The sequence below is a fragment of the Dermacentor andersoni genome, chromosome 4, assembly GCF_023375885.2.
Source record: "Dermacentor andersoni chromosome 4, qqDerAnde1_hic_scaffold, whole genome shotgun sequence".
NCBI lineage: Eukaryota > Metazoa > Arthropoda > Arachnida > Ixodida > Ixodidae > Dermacentor > Dermacentor andersoni.
Window position 1 is genome coordinate 433,007 of NC_092817.1, and position 23,372 is coordinate 456,378.

The 23,372-nt window shown below is 45.2% G+C and overlaps 1 protein-coding gene across 6 annotated transcripts in view; it reads right to left on the bottom strand.

Annotated features, from left to right (window-relative positions):
- tweek (transmembrane protein KIAA1109 homolog tweek) overlaps window positions 1-23,372 on the bottom strand; it is a 647,796-nt gene that overhangs the window by 183,248 nt on the left and 441,176 nt on the right. For all 6 annotated transcript variants that reach the window (XR_008613545.1, XR_008613544.1, XM_050182732.3 and 3 more), the window contains exons 42-44: window positions 21,980-22,100; window positions 16,550-16,690; window positions 181-347 (exon numbers count right to left, since the gene is read on the bottom strand). Coding sequence is in view for 4 of the 6 variants with exons in the window: in XM_050182732.3 (XP_050038689.2) it covers window positions 181-347; window positions 16,550-16,690; window positions 21,980-22,100 (429 nt within the window). In the remaining 2 variants the exon portion in view is untranslated. The remainder of the gene's footprint in view (window positions 1-180; window positions 348-16,549; window positions 16,691-21,979; window positions 22,101-23,372) is intronic.

A 23,372-nucleotide genomic window follows, 5' to 3' on the forward strand; every position in this document is an offset into this window, starting at 1 on the left:
GCCAATAAGTGGCAAACACTATACTGTCCTCTGGCTGAGCTGCTGCGCAAGCACTCTGACTGTGGTAAAATTAGTCGACTGCGACCAGATGTAGAACTGCCTCTTGCCCCAGGTACTGCTAACCAGTGTCATTCAACATGTGCATGATGAGCTATTTGAGTAGCAAAGCACTGAGATTACCTGTGCTGTACGGGCTTGCTCCTCGGGGCTTTCACCCTCGTCACCTTCTCCCGTCAGGGCAGTGAGTGTGCGGAACAAAGCTGACAGAGCCTTGCTGATGCCCACATCAACATGAATGTCCACACCTTCCATTTGCCACTGGACATTCAGAATCCACTTGGCATTGCCTGCATTAGGCACACCAATCATTGCACACATTGGACACATTGGTGTAATGCTGCCTGTCATTTACAATTACCAGTTCACCTTGTATTTCTCATATTGTTATCATAAGCTATGTTCAAGCAACAAGCTGAACTTCATCCCTTTTTGACTACTGCCTGTGGCTGCATTATTTGAAATGCATTTAGAGATTACTTTGTTACTTGTTTTTTGATCTCTTACATTTCAGCCTTTCACAGTGATTTACTTCCAGCATAATAGCAGTCATGGTGTATGTTAAAGAGACACTAAAGTGAAAAATGATTTCTTCTGCATCAGTAAATTACCTTTCTTTTGGTAAGCCGTTTGGTAAGCCAGAAAAAGCGCAAGAACGAAATACAGGTGACGACGCCTACTGAAGTTCCCGCACCTGGTGGCTGTGACGTCTTGGATTTTGATGGCATCTTCTAGGGCCTACTTCTAGGGCCATCTTCTAGGGTCTAGGGCGGTACAGATTGACTACATTGTGTTCTAAAGGAACGAAATATTAAACATGGCAAGTTTCGGGAACCTTTACTCAGGCAACGCAGCCCAAATGCGAAAACATACTTTGGAATCCCTGACGTCACGCTGATGTACCGGCGCTGGGGTTTTGGCGCGAAATTCAAATACTGATACTTGGACCTTCATTTTCTCATCTAATAATCAAAATTTTTTAAATGACTGCCTGCAGGGTTCTCAAGCAATCCTTTATTAGTCTAAACTGATTTATTGTTTCGCTTTAGTGTCCCTTTAAACAAAATACTTTGTGCATATCTTTACCAACTTTCAGGATAAGTTGTGTACCAGTCCCCTTTATCAATCCATTTACCTTACTTACTAATGAGGCTAAAGCAATATAAATGTGCTAGGCTACTAATTTAAAGGCTGCTTGTTTCCAAAGCTCCAATTGAATGTATGGGCAGAGGAGCACAAGGCACATTTCTTAGATGTATTTGTTGAGTCAGCGGTTTTTCTTTTAGCTCAATTTATGTACCTAAAAAGAAATGTGTGAAGGAGAGGTTTAAAAGCAATCACAGAAGTAATGAAAACAACAGAGAATATTAGTGCCAACTGCCCTGCACAAGAACGATGTGGAGTATGGTGAGGTATCCGCATAACCGTCGCTTGCGTGATGCCCGACAAGACAACCAACTCCAAGCTAGGTGACCACCAGTGCCATGTCCAGCCTGCCATTTCAAGATTCACTGCAAGATTATGGCTTGATGCCTCAGATCAAAAGGATGTCTTCCATTCCACACAAATAAAATGAAACGTGTCCCTTTCAAGTGGTGAATTAATGCCAAACCTACACATCCCAGCTGGCCATAGACCACCTTGACAGTGAGATGCTCTGGCTACATCCATGATCTGGGTATTCCGGCCCTATTTCATAACAAGGCAAGTGGCACAATGTGACCTGCCTTTCCAGCCGCTTTCCTCACAGCTACGACTGACGACCTGTATGCAACTTATGAGGTCTCACACATGCTCTTGGGATAAAGGAACGACGACACAGTGGTGCAAACAATCACAAGGGCATTTATTGCACCTTTCATACACTAATCCCTGGTAGCCGAATTACAATCCTCAGAACATGCCGATGGGCCTGCAACAAATCGAGAAAGTCCGACTCACCGCGACCAGATAGCGTGCGAATAGGTTCGCCCACATGCTAGACACCAACACCTAATCATTCGCGTGTATGGTCACATGAACGGTGGCACGTTCTAACAATTGTGTTTGCCCATTCCGCTGTCCTAGCTGCTCCCAAGCCTTCCCGGGACGGTCCCCTGAAGCGGGTCGGCTATACGCGAAAGGTCCGCACTGCTCGCTGACCCCAAGCCAAGGACGAAGAGACTATTCCCTGTCACCAATGTCAGCAATGGTCTGACTTGTGTCAGGGACATATGGAATCGCAGCTCACTTAATTCCTCGGAGACGATGTAGAATGCTGTCTTTCTGGGAGTGGCTCTTCTTTCCTTACTGAAGACAAGAAGAACGAAGGGTAACCACAGGTTCTTATTTCTTCACAGATGCTCCCAATATCACGAGTGCAGTCCTCCTCTCTTGTGCAAATGGTTTTTGCTTGTTGGAACAGCGTAGCAGGAACAGACCTTCTGTGTGAAAGCGGATGTACTGACTTGAAATGCAGGTACCGGCCTGTACATGTGGGCTTCCTGTAGACATTCAAAGAAAGACCTGAGTCACCGCGCTTGACAATAACATCAAGAAACAGTAGACAAGCGTATGCTTCTTGCTCGACAGTAAGCTGAATCACCTGTTCCACACTCTTAAGACTAGCAATGAAGGCAGCTAGAGCATCCTTGTGAATTATGCAGAAGCAATAATCTGCATATCCCAGGAAAACCTTTGGAAAAGGGGTAAAAGATGCAAACGCCCGACATTCTCCAATTGCCAGATTCACAGCAGAAACTGATATAGATGCACCCATAACCGTAGCATGCATTTGCAGGTAAAAATTATGTTGTAAGATGAAGTATATATTCGACAAATAGAACTTAAGGAGATAGGACAGGTCTGAAACGTCAGTCGGAGGCCTATCGGGCAGCGACCCGTCATCTTCGAGGGCAGTGGTGCAAACCTTTACAGCCAGTTCTACTGGAACGCTTGTGATTAGTGACCCAACTTGAAATAAGACCATGACGTCATCATGAGCAGGAACAACATGCCGTATCTATTCAATAAAGTCGCCAGAATTGCATACTTGAGTGCCACTTTTTCCAACGAGTGACTACATAATCCAGTGTAACAAATTGGAAAGCTTGTACAAAGGTGAGCGAGTGTATTCGACAAAGGGGCGCATAAGAACACCTTGCTTGTGTATCTTTGGTAGGCCATGAAGTGCAGGAACTTATTCGTTGTGACAAAGCAGCCAGTAATAACGTGACTTATGCTGGGGTGGGGCCAAATGGAAGTCGTCAGCTAGAAGCTTCTGGAAGTCCCTTTGCAGTATTCCTGTGGGATCACGCATTGGTGTCACTAACTAGTGCCAGAATTTTTTTGGTGTAGCCACCACTATCAAGCAAAACAGCTGCGTTTCCTTTGTCAGCTGGAAGAATGATGATGTCAGGATTGCTTTGAAGCCAGTCGATAGCCTCATGTTCCTCTAGCGACAGCGCAGAGTTTGAAGAAGGGTTTTGAAGCCCAAAGGCACACTAATAACACGAGTGCGAGCTTCGTCACGTCTAGTAGCGTCGACTTGGCTTAGAGCCTTTTCAACAACCCAAATCAGTTATTTTGCATCTCATGTGGGCCCTGTGCTCAAATTTAGACCAAGGCTCAGAACAGAGTTCTGCTTTGTCAGGTTTATAGGAAGAAAGATTGTGTACAGCCTCTCTTGGTGAACTTCAGGACCTACCGTTTCAGGATGGTCGCAGCATTTCCAGCTTGGCATGGTACATGACATCGTTATTTCGTGTTCTCACGCTTGCTTGAAATTTAGCGTGTAGCTGAATTGAAGCTAATTTGGCAGGACTAAGGAACTCTAATCAGCGATGCGCATAGAAGGTATTTTCCAGCATACGGGCCTTAGCATTGCACTCTGATATTCCTGCTTGTAGTAATAGTCGTTCAGCCCTTGAAATCACGCAGTCTTTTCGCATTTATTCAACCTGTATTTTTTCGGCCAGACGAGCTGCCGTCAGACTTTCGATTTCAGCTCTTGGTGTTTACACGGAACATGGCGGCGATGGCAACGGCAGGAATGCGCCTGAGGTGTCCATATAATTGCTATGGCAGTAATATAATAGGAGTATCAGAGTCCCGTGGCCGATCACTTTCCGGAAAAGAAGAAGTAACAAAATCAAACTTTCACCATGCAACAATTCGCTGCGCTGCAACGTCTTTCTTTCTTTTGTGAGATGGGGGCACCGAAGTGAAAAAAAAAAATGCGATGGAAAGCATGTTGGCCACAATTGAATGCCTACTTTGGGCACCTAATGGGGTTACCGAAGGAATATCGAACAAAACATGAGACACTTGTTCCACAGAGAGCCATACGCATACTGCTCGGTATTCTGCACCGGCGAGACAAAAGACGTTCCGCAGAGGTTGCAATAACATCAATGCGAAGGTGATGTTCTCAAGCGGAGGCGTTGCCACCTATAGAGTTCCCAGTGATGGCAGCTAGGGACCATTGTTTATTTTTCTCGTCTGCTAGCCAGAAAGTGCCCAAAACTCTGGCAGGCCAAAATCCAATCGGCCCGAGAAAAACGAATGTGCACCAAAGTGTGCCGCGCGGTGGTCGGGGCAAAACGAGAAAAACGCATGCGTTCTGGCTGGCTCTAGTAGCCCGCTAGATACGAGAACAAGAAACTTGAAGAGGCTGAATGTGTCCTCGCGAATAAAAGTCAAAGTAGAAAAAATAAATAAGAAAGTAGTTACCTGTTCTGGCTTTACTTTCTTGACATCGATGCTTTGGTGCAGGTGAAAAACATGTTGATATTCTTTTCTTCTACATGACGGTGCAAATGAACCGCCACAACACTTCGTCTCATAGGACCTCACATGCTTTGCCTACTTGTATGATAGTGTGTCAATTAGGCTTGTGTCGTTGTATGGCCTGATGTACGACTTTAGAAAAGTCAATGCACTTTTGGTATCAAATGTTTATAAGAATTTTGTGGCCATAAAGTTTCGCAATTGAAATCCATGTGCTCCGTAGATGCTGCGGCCGCCGCGTGATGCCGCAACGAGCCCGCTCACCATCAAAATGCCCTTGAAACTTTGTGCTCGGATGGCGCTTCTTGGGGGGAGCATTATGTGACTCCAGGTGCATGGGAGTAGCCGCGAAATCCAGCCCGTGTTCACAATGTTAGTGCCGAAATGTCTTTTGGAGCATAAAGAAGACATTCTAGACAAAATCCAGAATGATTTCTGGTGCCAGGGTTGGTTTGGTTGGTGGTGCATGACAGCATGACAGCCCATAAGCCCCCCACCCTGGCTATGCCCCTGAACCTTTGCAATGTCTATCGCTTCAACTTAAACTGGGTGGTGAGAACACAGCGCATGCAAAACTGCGAGCCATCAACACAGCTAGACTGTGCCCCAAAGCAGATTGCGTACAAGATAAACTGCGTGCGGCCGAAATACAACACCCCCCTCCCTCCCCAGTGCCATGCGTGCGACAAAAGACGGCGTGCTGCCCCCCCCATTTTCTGCTTTGTGCAAGCGAGATTGAGCCGTCATTGTCAGCTCACTGTTGCACTCTTTCATTCGCACACACAGACACAGTGTACGGCACACGAGGACGATGTTATCACAAGACGAACCCACTACGTCTGTATAGCAAACAAAACCTGTAGCAACTGCCAGAGGAGGTCAACCCAGCGTGCCTCCGCATAGCTTCGTCCGCCTTCATGCTTTGCCTTGTTTCTCCTTCCCCACTTTGCTCAACGTCACCAAGACTTTCCTCTAGATTGCGTTGCTTTACTGCGTACTGAGCGCCCTTCTTCGTACTTTGGCTAGCTCGGAACCTGCACCGATGACTTGTCAGGCGGCACATACGTGCTTAAACTCCCTAGTGAACTTTTTCCAGCAGCACGAAGGCACAGAAGGTTTTTAAGGTCATTAGGTGAGATGATGTTGTTTGTGACTGCTTGCTGATTTGCATAGAAGCACCGAACATCCATCATGGACTGGATGAAACCAAGCAAGAGTACCACTTGAAAGCAGTTTTCTATTAAGTTCAGCTAAACAAATGTTTTTATGATATTCCCTCCCCCCCCCTTCCCCCGTTTGAGGTCTACTTCATTTACCAGCTTGAAGTAAGATATGTGGATGCACCTGGTCACGTTGCCAATTATTCTTCTGATAAGATGAACAAATTTTCATGGTCCCTTCGAGCTCGTCTTAAAGGGAGTCTACTGTACTTCAATGCATTCAGCGGAAGTGGAGTTATTGGCAGTCAAAAGTTGTCTATGATCCCTTTATGGTGCTTCCGCTCCTTCTTCAATGACTTGCACTGAGAAGGCTACAGCGTAGCGGGGCATCTCCACAACACTCCATCTACTGAGCGTCACCGTGGCGCGCAGTTCAGATTTGACTTTGGGTGATCACGTAGATGCCACTACTTCCGATTTTGGTGCCTAGGACGCGTCAAACGTGGTTTTCCTCAGTGAGTTGCAGTGTGTTCAGCCAATAAACTCGTCGTGGCATCCTGCAGCGGTCGCTGTATATATGCTACATAGTAGACCGCAGCTATGTGCAACTGTAGTACATATGTGCAGTGTTTGCTTTGTGCACGACAGGAGCTGGAGTGCATGCTCACACTCATATGCTCCAGTCTGGCCATACTACACAGTGAGGACCGGCATTGTCCTACACCAGCTGCTTGACTGACAAATAGTAGCCACATCTAACTTGCACATTTTGAAGTGCTATCAATAGCTCAATACGAAGCAAAGTTTGCCTAGGCGTCTAACCAAGCGTGCATGTAGTCTGACCTTAAAGGGAAAATACTAAGTCAATGTGGACTGTTAAAATACCATTCCAGAACCTCGCAGCGTTTCTTTTGTGCTAAGAAAAAACTTAGTTTATGAGAAAATTGCCTCTGAAGGGTCCAAATACCTTTATTCGTATTCAAATCTTCCGCCATCCAACCGGGGGGGTGGTTGACGTTCCACACCTCATCCCTGCTTACTATCTTTCCTGATTAAAATGGCACCCAAAAGTGGTGAAGACCATTCAGGAATCCCGTGACATTACATGGACATGGCGTTCTCTGCTAATTACAGTTTGTGTGAGTTTAACGAGACAGCAAAACCAGTGCAGCACTACGCAATAACGAAACTACTGAAATGCGTAAGCGTCGGCAGTGCAGAGTGGAGAAAACAAAACCTTGTGGCAGCCAACATCGTCGTCAAGTGTAGCGTCAATAAGTTCTTTCTTTCAAAAGATCTATTTGAACTGGACAAGTAACATTTTCTTTCACCTTATTATGCAATACAATGATGTTTTCATGACGAGTGGTTGACTACTAGAAACAGAATTATAATGAGGAGTGCCTTCGTCACTGGGCTAGTAAATTAGTGTCCTGGGGGAGTCTCTAATTGTATCCTGCATTTGCCTCAAAATTTAAAGCTCTGTTTGCAATAATATTGACACCTCAGAGGTTCGTAAGTACGAATCTATCACTTTAGCTTGACTTAATACTTGCCTTTAGTGTCCCTTTAAGTATCGTGTGGTTCAAGGCTAGTTTAGTGTTTGAAACTACGTAGTTGATATTGTTACGAGGAAGTAAGTTAGGAGTATAGAAAGACTGTATTTACAATATGTACACAAGCAGAGTCAGTGTAGTTAAAAATGGCTGACCAGCAACAACATGCAGCAGCCAGCGTCTCGCGATCTTCCTTCCTCTTCTTTTATCTTTTCGTAACAGCACCCCTGGCTGCTGAAGCGCTGTATCGGCACATGGTAGGTGAAGAATTGCGAGCAAAGTATGGCTTCAGCCGCGAAATGTGCACCATGTCAACAAGCGTTGGACTTGAGGATGGATCAAACTGTAACGGCGAAATCTTGTAACTGACATCATTGACTTGATGTAGGACTTCATAAGGCCCTGTGTAGCGAGAGAGAAGCTTCTGGGACAGGCCGACCCACCAACATGGTGACCAAAGCATCACCCAAGCACCTGGGGCGAACTTAACATCGCGATGGCACCGGTTATAACGCACTTGATATATATGCTGCGAGGCTAATAAACGAGATCAGGCGACTTGATGTGCCATTTGAGCGCAATCGATGACTTCACAAGCGTACTCAGTTGCAACACGTGGCACAGAAGGGGGGGATGGCGTCAAACGGCAATGTGGGGTCGCAACCATACAAAAGATAAAAGGGTGAATATCCTGCGGTGTCATGTCGGGACGAGTTATATGTGAATGTCACGTAGGCCAGCATGGCGTCCCAGTTGCGGTGATCGTTGAAGACGTACATTGACAGCATCTCTGTGAGTGTTCGGTTGAGATGTTCCAAAAGACCGCTTGTTTCTGGGTGGTAGGCGATGGACAGCTTGTGCTCAGTAGCACGTTAGCGGAGGAGTTCGTCGACAACTCAAGACAAGAACGAGTGGCCATGGTCTGTAAGTAACTGTCGAGGTGCACCGTGGTGGAGAATGACGTCGTGGAGGAGAAAATCGGCGACGTCTGTTGCACAACGAGTCGGCAATGCCTTTGTGATCGCATAGCATGTTGCGTAATCAGTAGCGACGGCGATCCACTTATTCCCTCTAGTCGTATTCGGAAAAGGGCCAAGCAGGTCAAGGCCTACTCGAAAGAAAGGTTCAGATGGAACTTCAACTGGATGGAGTCGTCCGACAGGTGGCAGGGGAGGTTTCTTCTGGCACTGACACAATTCGCAAGTCGACACAAGACGCACAGAGCAGTAGAGACCCGGCCAGAGAACCGGTGTCGTCATATGTACGCAGAGCTCAAGGTGTCCTGCCATTGGTGCATCGTGAAGTTCTTAGAAAGCGACGGTTTGCAGATGATGAGGAAGGACAAGGAGAACTCAGGGCTGTCAGGGTTGATATTGCAGCAGTAGAGGATGCCTTCGGGTAGCAAGAAAATGTGGCACATGCCGTCGGTGCTGGCGGATTGCACTCTGGCAATGATAGACTGTAAGGATTCGTCCCATTGTTGTTCAGCGCACACGTCGGTCATGTCAGTAAAAGCCATCACACAGGTCACCACATGATGTGCAGCAGGATCAGGAGGATCTACGGGGTGATGAGAGAGGCAGTCAGTGTCCTTGTGGAGGGAATAAGTGGATCGCCGTCGCTACTGATTACGCAACATGCTAGGCGGTCATGGAAGTGTCCAAACTTGTAATTCACTATAAATGAAAATTCCTGGAGCCGCAAAGCCCAGCGACCAAGCCATCCTGTCGGGTCCTGGAGGGAAGAGAGCCAGCAGAGTGCATGGTGGTCTGTAACGACCGAAAATGTGCAGCGGTACGAATATGGCCGGAACGTGGTGACAACCCAAACTAAAGCCAAGCACTCCTGCTCGCTGATGGAGTAATTTCTCTTGGCAGGTGACAGCAGGCAGCTGGCGTCACGCACTCGGTACCTTTCTGTTGTTGGGCGAGATGAGCGCCGATGCCATGGCCGCTTGCGTCAGTGTGGACTTCGGTCGATGCAGATGGATTGAAGTGGGCAAGCATGGGAGGGTTGGTCAGAAACCCCATGAGAGCGGTGCACGCGTGAGCCTGCTCTGGGCCTCATGAGAATGACGTGTTCTTCTTTAGAATATCTGTCAAAGGCTGAGCAACGGTGGCAAAGTTTTTGACAAGACGACGAAAGTACGAACACAGGCCAAAGAAGCAGCGCACATCAAAAGCAGAACATGGCACAGAAAAACTGCGAACGGCGCGAACTTTTTCCTGATCTGGTTGTACACCGGATGCATCAACGAGGTGTCCCAACATTCTAATCTGACGGCGCCTGAATTGACATTTCGTGGAGTTCAGTTGGAGGCCAGCTTGGAGACCGCAAGAATGGCAGCGAGTCGGGTAAGGTGGCTGCCGAATGTGGGAGAAAAAACAGTAACGTCGTCAAGGTTACAAAGACAGATGGCCCATTAGTTGCCTTGCAGAGAAGAGTCCAGCATACATTCAAATGTCGCAGGAGCATTGCATAGGCCAAAGGGCATGACTTTGAACTGATATAAACCATCTGGCGTGATGAACGCAGTCTTCTCATGGTCCATTTCATCAACTGAAATCTGCCTGTAGCCAGATCAAAGATCGATGGACGAGAAGTATTTAGCTCCGTGCAAGCAGTCCAAGGCGTCATTGATACGTGGTAGCAGGTAGATGTCTTTTTGCGTGATCTTGTTTAAGTGGCACTAATCGACGCAAAAACGTCAGGTACCACCTTTTTGTTTCACAAGGATGACAGATGAAGCCCAAGGACTGGCTGATGGTTTGATGACCACTTTGCAGAGCATTTCGTCCACTTCTGATTGGATGACTCGACAATCAGCATGCGATACACGATAGGGAAGCCAACGAATAGGATTCGTGTCTCCAGTGTTTATACGGTGGTGAAAACAGATGTTGGGCCTAAAATCCTGTCGCCAAAATCAAAGATGTCACTGTACGATTCGAGCAGGAGACGTATGACCGTGACCTGTGTAGAGGTGAGGTCAGTTGCAATCATTTTCGCAAAGTCATCCGTTAAGGAACCAGAGATGAGAGCTGTAATTGGCACGGATAAACCACTCTCGGCATTCAGACTCTCTATGTAAAATTTGGAAGTAGTAGAAACGCTGGTCAAGAACATGCCGGCTGGAAGCACTTGAGGGCACAGGCTGAAATTCAGAAGCAGTAGAATGACACTGTTATTAGTAACTGTGACCAGCATATGCAGAACAGCAACGTTCCGGTTCAAAACCATGTTGACTATGGGGCGAAGCACATATACATCGTCAGGAACCTGTGGCTGTACGGTGAAAGTGACGTAAGTAACTGCCTCGGGTGACAGACGCACATCGTAAGGTGAGCACGAGTGTGGTGGGGCGGTGCTCGGAGCATCAGCGAGTTGAGGCAGTTCTAACTGAAGAACGCCGGTTGCGCAGTCGATGAGAGCAGAATGATTGGATAAAAAGTCCAATCCAAGGATAACGTCTTGAGGGCAGTTGTCGATCACAGCAAAGAGAACAGAAGTAGGGCGGCTGGCTATACTTAAACGCACAGTACACATTCCAAGAACAACCAGCATGCCGCCGTTGGCCACAAGAAGCACTCGGGCAGCTGCTGGGGTGAGGACCTTCTTTAAACGTCTATGTAGACTAGCACTCATTACAGATACGTCGGCTCCAGTGTTGATGAGTGCTTGGACAGGTTACAATTACACTTCTCTTTGTGGGCACAGACAGAGAGTTTGCTGCAGTAATAGGCAATGCCGCACCACCTCCGACGGCTGCATTTCTTAGTTTTCCGAAAGGGTGCAGCCAAAAGCCACAGGGGACGAAAGGCCATGTGGCTGCGGCGAACGGGAAGATGGGCGATGTGCTTGTGGGGAACGAGACTGGTGTGCGTGTCGTGATGGTGAGCGACTGTACCACGAGTTCCTAGCAGAGTTTCCGGCACTGTTAGACTCGGCGGTTGGCGAAACATTGCAAGCATTTTTATCAAAACAGCTCTGGTTAGTCTGCGTGCGAGGTGTTGAGGGCCACGAGTTGTGACAGTATCGGGCGACATGACCAATGTGGCGACAGGTGAAACATATTGGCTAGTCATCCGCAGTTATCCACTTAGGTTGCGATAACGCGGAGAGGCGTCGGGGTGGAGCAAAAATAGCAGAAGGGCATTCGTTGACTCTGGGGTTGGCAACAGCAGAGACAGAATGTAAAATAATGTTTTGAAGTTCCTGGTGAACAACGGCTTGTATGAGCGGAACTGAAAAAGGCGTAGCATCAGGGCTACGTGAACAGAAAGATGCGGGTGCCATCGCATCCAGTTCACATCGAATGATTCGCACCACATCCTCTGATGGTGACGCATGCTGCTGTGCGGGTTGAGCTTCAAACGTCGACGTTGCAGCAGTATTGGGAAGTCTGGCGAATGGTTGCAAGACGCGACGGCTCTTGGCCTGCTTGAATTTTCGGCACTCTTTGATGATAGAATGAACTTCTGCGCAGCTTTTGCACATGAGCAGATTAAAGGTGTCGTCAGCAATGTCCTTCAGCACGTGCCCCCGACCTTCTCAGTTACTGTCATGTCATGATTGGCTTCACGACTAAGTGTGGGCATGTCCTGGATGTACGAGAACTAGAACTTCATGGGGGATTGGGCATGAGAGGCCAGTTCCTGCTTTGCGGCAATTTTACGGCCGGCTGGTTTGCCAAACAATTCTTTCAACTTTTCTTTGCATTCATCCCAGCTGGTTAGCTCCTCTTCATGGTTTTCGTACCACAGCTTTGCCATGCCTCTAAGGTGAACAACAGGTTAGGTAGCATAAACGTAGGGTCCCATCTGTTCATTCCACTCACGCGTTCGTTCATCGCCAACCACTCCTCAACGTCGGCGCCACAGGGCCCGCAAAAAGTTCTGGGATCCTTGGGTTGCACAACCACCGAAGGGGACAGTGACGTAGCTGGCAATGGTGACGTTGGAGGCACCAATGACGTTGATCCCGCGTGCTCACCGTCATTCATAGTGGGGACGGTGATGCGATGTCCACTGTGGAGCTCTGTGCTCAACCATGGTACACCGCAACTCACACCAATATGTTACGGGGATGTTGGGAGTATAGAAACACTGTATTTACAATATATACACAAGCAGAGTCAGCATAGTTAAAGATGGCTGACCAACAACAACACGCAGTAGCAAGTGTCTTGCGATCTTATGTTTCCTTCCACTTCTTTTACCCTTCCATAACAATATTAGCGAGAGTCGGCGACTCATCATCATCATCATCAGCCTGGTTACGCCCACTGCAGGGCAAAGGCCTCTCCCATACTTCTCCAACAAGTCGGCGACTACAACACTGATAAGCAGGGTGGCCAAATTTTAATTCCTACGTGAGCGGCTGTGGCTGAGTGTGAGCGGATGATAGTCGGCTTCTTCTGGAAGTACATAATTATTATCGAAATTAAAAAGCAGAGTTTAGCTTACTTCAGCCTGTTTATCAAACTGCATCAATAAATATATGCAGTAACACTAGGAAGAAGCGCAATGATCCAAACACACTTCTTGACTGATGTCAGCTATTGGCCAATAGTACCTGCATATGGGAATCTACATTTTGAAATAGAGCGCTCAGAAAAGAGTGAGGAGCAGGTTTCTGTTTAAAAGAGAGTGTTTGAGAAACAGGTGACTTTGCAGTCCCCTTGTGAGCTCCATATGCTGGGCACGACTCCAAAATTTAGCTGAGATGTTCATAGCAGCGCATGCTATTGGCGGAACTGCTTACCCAAATCTTTGTACTGTGTATATAGGACTCTGTCGATAGCTTTCACATCCATCCTCACCTTTAGTGTTATCTGTCTCTCTGTTTTCTTCTGTTCTCTTCCCATTTAGTGTAACTCTTTCTGCTTGTGAGTCTGGGTTCATTTTTCTTTCTCCTCCTCTTTAGTAAAAAGAGAGAGAGAAAGAAATCTAAGTGGACGTATTCTGTAAAACTGCATATTCTACAGCTGTGCATTTTAGAAATTGTACTGAACCATTCCTTGCACGGAGGAAAGACATTGGCTGCATTCGTGACGACAAAGTGGGTCCTAGTGGTTTTAACAGTAGGAAACATTACTGTTTGGTGCCATACTGTTTTAAAGTAGCTGGTGATTTTAGATTCATGGCATATAAAACCACAGCAAATTATGGTGCATCTCTATGCTTCTTGTTAATCTGTTCTGCCACTTATTTAGACTATTCATCAAAGTGAGGTAAATGCAAGTCAACTGTATTTCTTTCTCTTTCTCCATATTTCTTCATTTTTTCAATATTAATATTTTCTTTTGCTTCACTCTTTTCATCAAAGACCACGAACCATATACCAACATGAAAGACAAGTAAGATAACAAATGTTGGCTGTTTACCGGTATAAAAAGTAAAAAAAACAATGTGAAACATTGTCAAGTTTCGACTAAAGTAGAATCCTGCTTATATGCTCCTTGTTCATATGTTTTCCTGGGTATAATGTCGCTAAAGCCCGATCCTAGCAAAGGACATCAGACACCTATGTATTACAATCCCCTTTAATATGTTACCATTCATGCAACATCTCCATGTTATACATTGCGACTTTGGCTTATAATTACAAGAAAACATCAAGTGTACTAACTATTACTTGAAATATCTAAAAAAAAAATGACGACCGTGCTTAACACCATAGCACAGCCCTTCCAACCACCACCAACGTGCGCTCTTGACATGCCACAACCTTAGCAGTGTTGTCTTAGCAGAAATTTTGGGCAGCTGAAAGCGCATCATTCGATATTCGAACTACAACTGCGCGATCACGTGCCAATATGGCCATAGCATCAAGCGAAAATTGCGACATTTTGATTTTAATATCTCACTGGCATGTCATCAGCCATGTAGCTGGCTGCTCCTCAAAATCGAAACTAGCGAAGCCTAGTTGATGAGTAGTCGCCAGCCATGCCCGAACCGCAGAATAAGCAAAGCCAAGCTGCTACGTATGGGAAGGCTGCATGTGGTTGCATTGGCTGCATTGGCGGTTGACATGTGTGTTCCGCACATCTGGAATTTTTTCATTTACATATTAATTGACATGGTGCTGGTAACTTCTTTAAGCAGTTTGAAGGGGCACCAACTTTACCCACAATATATGTACCAAAAAGGGTGGTTAGTATTAAGTGACGGTAGCGCTGGACTGTGACTGTTGCGAAGAAACTCACGATGGTTCAGCTGTTTCAGCTTGGCCGACTTCTATTATGTTGTGGTGCATGCACTGATTGTACTTTCGGCTATCTGTAGCGGCAGCATGGGAATGGTTCAAACACAAGACTAACCAGGTCGCACGTAAGCTTATGTGCACGCAGCAACATGGTGACAAACTTGGGCTATATTCTCAGACAATCACTCTCAAAGATACTACTTTCAGTTTTGTAGCATCGGTGAAAGTGATCCTGGCACTGTGTCAAGAATGCAGTCACTCGTAGATGCCGATCCATCTGGCGCTAGTCATGTGAAATATTGAGAAAGTGAAGGTATCCCCGAAAATGACCATCCAAGAACAAATCTTTTTGCCCACTTGTGGTAGATTGGGTGCATGTTTTGAGGTAGTGGTGGGATTATTAGTCGGTTCCGCACGCTTAATAAAACTCAATCTCTGCCAAATTCAATACTTAGAACGACTGATTATATTTGGATGTCTAGGTGGTCCCCATGAATTCCTCATTAGCTGTCAGTGACTATAAATCCTTTAGAGGCTGAGCCTTGCATAGTGTCCTTGTTTTGACATTTAGCAGCATATTTGCTTGATTTTAAAAGTATGTTCATGTGATATGTTTTCTGAGAAATACATTGTTTTTCTGGTGGTCGTATGGAACATGTATTAGAGGGGCTCTACTATACCTTGAAAATTAGGTTTAATGACTTCTATTTACAGTTTACTCCCATTATTTTAGCCCACACGGAACTGAGGAAGTTGATCGAATTATACAGTGGCTCAAGTTAGACAAGATGCAGAAAGAATGCCAAAACAAACCACTGATTCATTTTCCTGCACTTGCCCTATTCTAACATGCCCTATTCTAACATACCAACTATGCGCCCACTCTCTATGTGCCCAAAGTGGAAAACTAACATAGAAATTAAATTAAAACTCCTAAAGAAAGTATAAATCTAATGTGCATCTGGTTTTTTAGCAAAAAATATGGACGAGGATCTAATATATATTGCACAATAGCTGTCGATTCCTTAAAGCCAAATTCGCTGCATAACTTAAAGTCAGCTTTGCTGCAATATATTCGTCAATATGCAAGAAAGTATACAAACACCTGCCTAAAAAAGTATAAATCTAATGTATACCTGATTTTTTAGCGACCAAAATGGGCAAAGATGTAATATATGTTGCATAATGGCAGCAAATTGCATAAAACCAACTTTGCTGCATAATTTGAAGTTTCGCCACAATATATTCGTGTTATGCAAGAAAGCACACAAACATCGTGAAGGCAATTTTGATTTTGTGCCCGATTGTATCGTGCAGGCAAGTTCCTGCACAATTTTCTTAAAAAAGAAAAAAAAAATAAGATGCACATTAGAATCAGGCAAATACCAAAATCAGACAATGCGAGGTATGATTATTGCTTGAAAATTATCCTAGGTAGGATAAAAATTGTGTTTTTGACGGGTGATGACATGTTCAATGCATTAACTTTCCTCTAAGCTCTGCCACTATTGGTGGTCACCATAGGGGTCAAGCGCATGCATGCAGACTGGCCAAGTTCACATGATTCATTTTAGGCCAATTTTAGGATCAATATAATAAAAGTTTGGAGCCATAGAAATGCATGGGTGCTGGCAAGGACTTTTGGAGGGAATCAAATTAGCAGAGTCAGAATTAGCAAAACAAATTCAAGAAAAGATGCATAATCCATTGAGCTATTCTAAATATATGAAAAGTCGACAAGAGGTACACATGCTGTAATGAACAAATGACATGATTAAAAGAAGGCCATGTGGTGGTACTTACTGCCAGCTTGGGCTGCAATAGTGCGGGAGCAGATCTCGTAAGTGCCCTCAGACACCACACACAGGTTTGTAGTAGTGGCATCACTTGGCTTCCAATCCTCCACAGACACTTCAAACTCATCCGCAAAGCGTAGGCACAATCCTGCATATTAACAACATTCCAAAAAGTACCAGATTATTCAAATCAGTTGCAGTTTCAAGCAAAAATAGAACTTGAAATACTACACAGACAAATAAAGTGTGATGTTGTAGTGTCTTGAGCGGAAATACGGGCTTGAAGAAATGGAGTGGACAGGACAGACGCTCACTTACAACTGAAGTACAATAATAGGTTTTCCAGGAAGCAGAGGGCCACACATGCACAGTCAAAAGGCAGTTACAAAGCTCATCCATAATCACCTGTAAACATTGTAAAAAATGCTACTAAAAGCCCTAATCGTGAAACAAGAAATGAAATTGACTTCATACTTTCTGCTGATTCCAACATAGTGCAGGGTGTAGAAACGATAGGTAGGGTAAAGTGCAGGTATCATGGGTTAGTGAGGGCTAGGATTCACCTCAATTTGAAGACAGAAAGAGTACAATTGTTCAAGAAGAAACAGGTCAACCTAGAGGCAGTAAGGGTAAAAGGAGACAAATTCAGGCTGGTACTTGCAAACAAAGATGCAGCCTCAGAACAGAGAGATGATGATGACATAGTGCTAATGACTGAAACCGTAACTAGGCTGGCTTCAGAGGCAGCAATTGAAGTGGGCTGCAACACACCAAGGCAACCAGAAGGCAAGCTCTCCTAAGTTACTAAGGACCTAAATAAAGAAATGACAAAGAATGAAAGTTAGTTAGTTAGTTAATTTGGGTTTAATGGCACAAAAGCAACTAAGGCCATGCTGCGCCAGACACAAGGTATTAAGAAATCAGATATTAAAGCATCGAAAGCTGCGTTACTTTATAGTCTGCAAAAAACTGGTTTCTTCTAAAAAGCTCGACAAGTCAGTCAAGGTTCATCTCTGAGTATTGAGGCAGGGTGTAAAGGTATGCGTAAGTTGTAGAGATTGTGTAAAAGCTTCCGTCTCTGTGTTTCAGTGTTTGGACATGTCATAATAATGTGCATTACTGTGAGTGGCTCATGGAACTTCTCGCAAATTGGCGGGTTTTTGTTTTGAAGTAGAAAATTGTGTGTCAGGTGTGCATGCCTTATTCGAAGTCGACATAGGATCTCCTCATAGAAGCGTTACTGGTGACTGCACGACTTCCACTCACCAATCAGGGGTTTTATTGTGTATAACTTATTATTTATGAAAGAGTCCCATTCTAGTTGCCACTTTGATGTCAGGGCCTTATGAATCGCTCGGATAACGTCTTGGTATGGAAGTGTTGTTTGCAATACACCTTTGTGCGCTGCCATGCACACGCATCTATCTGCTGCTTCATTCCCTGGTATCCCAACATGGCTTGGGACCCAGCAGAATCGTAAGGTTCTTCCGTATTCATTATATGCCAACATGTTTAGGATATCACCAAGTAGGGGTTCAGACCCGGAGTTAAGGTTTAGAGCTCTGAGTGCACTTAATGAATCGGTATATATGATAGCATTCATCTGCTTGTCGCTGGAAATTTTTTTTACTACCGTCCATATCGCAAAAACTTTGGTGGTAAACACTGAAGAAAAATTATTTATCCGAATGCCATTTTGCCAATTTTTCATTATTATTCCGGCACCTACGTATTTTTGTGTTTTGGAGCCGTCAGTGTAAAATTCCGTGTAATTTTTATATTTTTCTTGAATAGCTTGGAACTCTTGTATTATGTGTTCTTGTGGAATGTCTTTTTTCTTTAGATGTGTTAGTGTTTAGTCACATAGCTGTGAAAAGTTGTACCATGGGGGCAATCTTGGTGGCCTTTCAGCAACCTGCAGGACCTCATGAGGAAGTTCATAAGTCTCACAGTATTCTTCGTGTCTTAAGATCAGTGGCCAAATCATGTTCGGTTTGTTTGTATAGTGTACCTGTGATTTGCACAGTGTTACAAAGCTGCAGCATATATGTCGTGGTGATGACCGAATTCTCAGTATGTAAGAAAGTGTAAGTAGTGCTCTGCGGTGCTGTAAGGACGGCTCTTTGCAGTCAACGTATAAACTTTGGACAGGTGATGTTCTATAAGCACCGCTCGCCAGTCGTAGGCCGAGATTGTGAACTGGATCAAGTCGCTTAATGTAGGACTGCCTAGCTGCGCCATAATCTATACTACCGTAGTTGAGGATGCTATGTACAAGAGACTGGTATATACGTAATAGACATGTTCGGTCAGATCCCCAGTGCTTGTGCGATAAAAGCTTAATGATATTTAGTGCTTTATTTGCTTTTATTTTAGTTGCGTTAATGTGGGCAAGGAAATTCGGTTTTGTGTCAAAAGTTACGCCTAAAAATCTGTAGTCTTTTTTGACCGGCAGCATTGTACCATACAATGTGGGAACTGGAATGCAGTGTAATCCTCGCTTCTGGGAAAAGAGAACTGTAACAGTTTTGTGTGTTGAAAAACAGAAACCATTTTTGTCAGCCCATTGTGTGAGATTATTTATTGCTATTTGTAGTTGTCTTTCGCAGGCGGGTAGATGTGAAGCGCAGCAAGCCACTTGCAAATCGTCGACATATAATGAGTGCATAACAGATGATGGGATGATCTTATTAACAGAGTTCATTTTGACTATGAAAAGTGTCGTGCTTAGAATGTACCCCTGTGGAACACCATTTTCTTGTGTAAATGTGCGTGAAAGTATTGTGCCGAGACGTACTTGAAATGTTCTATTTGACATGAAATCGCATAGACAATTTAGCATTCTGCCGCAAATTCCCAGGTCAGCCAGGTCTCTTAAGATTCCATATTGCCCCGTCGTATCATACGCCTTTTCTAAATTGAAGAAAACCATCAGACAGTATTGTTTGTGTAGAAACGCGTCACATATTTCCTGTTCTAGTCGCACGAGATGGTCAATGATGAAGCAGCCCTTTTTGTATCCACACTGGTGCATGTCTAGTAGGCGTCTTGTTTCAAGGATAAATGTGAGTCTCATGTTTATGATGCTCTCATAGGATTTGGCTATACAGCTTGTTAATGCAATGGGTCTATAGCTACTAGGGGATGTTGCGGGTTAACCAGATTTTAGAAAAGGCACTACAGTCGAACCCGACTATATCGAACCCGTTTACATCGAATTATTCTATATATCGAACAATTTCTGGTCACGGTATAGTTACAATGAGTATATATAGCAAAAATTACGCTTACATCGAACAAATATTGCAGTGACTCCCGATATATCGAACGTCAAGCGGCGGAAAAGTGCCCCCAGAAGTTGGCTTTCCCACGCGGTAGCGGGAAAACCCGGCGGCGCGGCTCCATCCAACCGCTCTCCCTACCGTGACCGCGCTGCCTCGGGCTGTTCGGGTGAGCTGTCGACACTCCCCCTGTCACGCATAGTGGAGTCTATTAGGCCACATCCTCCCTCTTTCTCTATCATCTTTCACTTCCCATTCCCTCTCCCCTGACGACGCTTCGCCGTGCTCCATCACAGGTTGCAGAATCAAGCGTCCTTCCTTTCTTTAGATCACTATCTATCGACACTCCCCAGCAAAAAAATGATCCTGGCCCGCCTCAGCGCTTGCTCAGACAGCCAATCAGAGGCTCCTGTGCTGTCTTCGTGCAAGATGGCGAAAGTGCGAGTTGTCTGGCTGCTTATCTGGTTTATCGTGTTTGCGCCTTGTGGGCTTTCTCCCGCAGTGTTGCCGTGATGAAGCGGCAGAATTCGCCTTTCGTCGTGAAGCTCAAGATCATAAATTGCGGCGAACGCGATGAGAAGTTGGATGTCCCCGCAGCTTGCAAGATTCCGAGGAGCACTCTCGGCACGATTAGGGCTAAAGTGGCCAGACTCGCAACCCGGTGCCCATGGCGCCCGACGCGTACGCACGGCCGTGTACGAGGGGTTCTTCATACGTTCCGGTTTCCGCGTGCTCGGTGATGACTGTAAATTTTAATGAATGCGACGAAGCCGTTGCCGGTGTTGCCGAAGTTTGGAGCGAGCTGTCAAAATTTCCGGTACATTCGAATCAACGGTGGGCGAGTTTGTGAGTGCAGATGATGGTGTCGCGACCACGGGAGAGCCCGGAAACGAAGACTACATCGCCGACATCGTACCGAGCACAAATGAAAGTAGGCACATTGAGGAAAGCAACTACGGTCCTTCGCCCACGTCCTCTGAAGTGATTGGTGCACTCGCATTAGTCCGGTGCTTCTGCGCGAATGCGGAAGGTTGCGGCCTCAGCTGCTCCGACTCCTTAGACAACGTGGGGAAGTGCATGCGTCGCAGGCAGCGAAATTGCCCAAGCAGAAGAAAATGCAGGACTAATTTATGCGAAACTAAGCTAGTTTCTTCAATAAAGTGATTTTATAAATGGTATGTGCTTTTATGACATCCAATTATTCAGCAGGCTTATATCGAATTATGCTCTATATCGAACTGATAGGCGTTTTTTTGCGAGTTCGATATAGCTGGGTTTGACTGTACTACCACATTTTTCCAATCTGTAGGCATTACCCCAGAAGCCCCGGTAGCACAGGACGTGCCTGCTTTTTAGCACTGTATATGCTTCTTTCGTCCTCCTAACTTCACTGAGCCCTATTATATCCTCTTTACTGCCCTCTAATTCCTCCTATAGCACTGCTAGACTCGCCTCACTAGATAACGTTCTAGCGTTAAACGTTGCCAGGTTCAGATTCCAGTTCACCGTCACTGCAAGATGACAATATTTTCAATATAGATTTTTCAATGATACTTTGCATGCCTAATTCTTATATAGTTGGTTGTGCAAGGAGCTACGAAAAATGAAATCGTACTTCAGCTTTTGAAATGGTATGGCATGGTCATGCAGATGTTTGCGAAGTGATCTTCTGGACATACTACGAACCCAGCGCAAGCGCTAAAGTTGATATTTTGTGCTCTATTGTTACATCAAAGGTAAAAAGAAACTCTTGCGGTAGGCGTACACTCATTATTCAAACGTGGTTTTATAACTAAAAGACCATACAGATCAACTACAACTAACATGATGTTTTACTACATACAACTAACTTAATGTTTCAAGCTAAGCTTACAGCTGGCTGTTTTAAGGCAGATTGGTTGGTTGAACACATAATAATCCAGCAACTGTGTGCCACAGCCGAGGTGCGAGTGTCGGTGCGTGTCAGAACTAGTGTCCAGTGGTTGCGTGCTCTTTTCCTCCAACTCACTGCAAATCACACGAAGCGATGCGTTCGCATGTCGGCGCATGCCAAAGCGTGCCAACGCATGCCAGTGGTTGGGCCTCAACAAGAACTGTTGCTGTGTGTAAGAGCAAAACAATGTAATAAAATATTTTTGCTAGTGAAGAGACATCACCTGTGAATCGGGCTTTGCTCACAAGGGAGCCACATGAGCAAGCGGAGATCCGTGTGTTCTCCAGAGTCACCACAACTGCTGGAGTGGCATCAGCATCAAACAGCCTGCTGTTCGTTAGTGTCTGCATCAGATGAGAAACCATCATTAAAGCTATCAGCAAAGACAACTTCACAGCTAAATATACTTGCCTCTCATTTTTGGAAGGACAAAATACAAATTTGTTAGTGAGGAGGCTTGCCTTATCAACCACCTCACAATACCAATACACTGTATAATGTATTAGAATGTGCAACACATTTTACTGTCTTGAGTGAAAAACATTTTGGTGCCCCATCTGCATGATTCATGCAGCAAATTACCAGAAATTACAGATTAGTCATCTAATAAACTTAAATAGTCTACTACCTAGAATCTGTTACAAAGATCTACACTCTCTCTAGCATTGTTACAATGAAATGGTATATAACAAAATGGTGAGTACAGTTAAACCTTGGTATAACAAACTTCAATATTGCAAAATTCTTGATTTAACAAAGTTTTAAGAAGTTAGCGCCTGTCCTGTGTCTTTCTAATCTGTTCGTGTGTGTCTTCTTGTGCGCTAATTTCTCCGTAGGTCTGCAATGCACCATCTAGCCCGTCTGCAGGTGTTGTTAATAATGTCTTTAACTTTAGAACTTGTCGATAGAACACCATGTATTCTGAACTTCAATATAACGAAAAGTGTTTATATCTACAATTTCGATATACTGAAATTTTAATGCCGCCGTGAATGAATGTTGAAGTAATCAATGGAAACTGCTGCAGATGCAGATCATCAAATGATTGAATTGCATGCGGCTGCTTGTGAACTTGCCTCTCAAATTTTGTGCCACTTGACAGAACGTGGCCACCAAAGCACAGCAGCACAGCAGCAAGACACTCTATCATCCATCATGTTCCACACAAACTGAAGTGCAATAAATACCCTATCATGCTCCGCGTACTGTATGCTGTGGGTGTGCAGGAAAGCGTGCGAGGGTTAGCCGAAAAAAAAAATGGTGGATTGATGCACGCCATCTTCCCACACGAGCAGGGGGTGGGGCGCGCGATAATTTGTTAAAGAGAGCACTAGAGGGAGTGTGGGCGTGTCTTCTCCTCTAGCCAAACAGTAGCTGTGCATGGCTGAGCGCATACACAGCCTGCGAGCCCTATTTTGAATGTATTCTGTGTAGAGTGCAAAGGTAAGGTGGGTCAAAATGGCTGTGGCTTCATGTGCACTGTTTTACTGCATGTTTAGTGCTGGAGGCCACGTAATCTCGAGTTTCAGAGATGATTTGAAGTGAGCGGCAGAGGAAGCGTTCACTCCCCTCTGCCTGCACCCTTTGCGAATGAATGTGTGTGGCGCAAAGGCCAG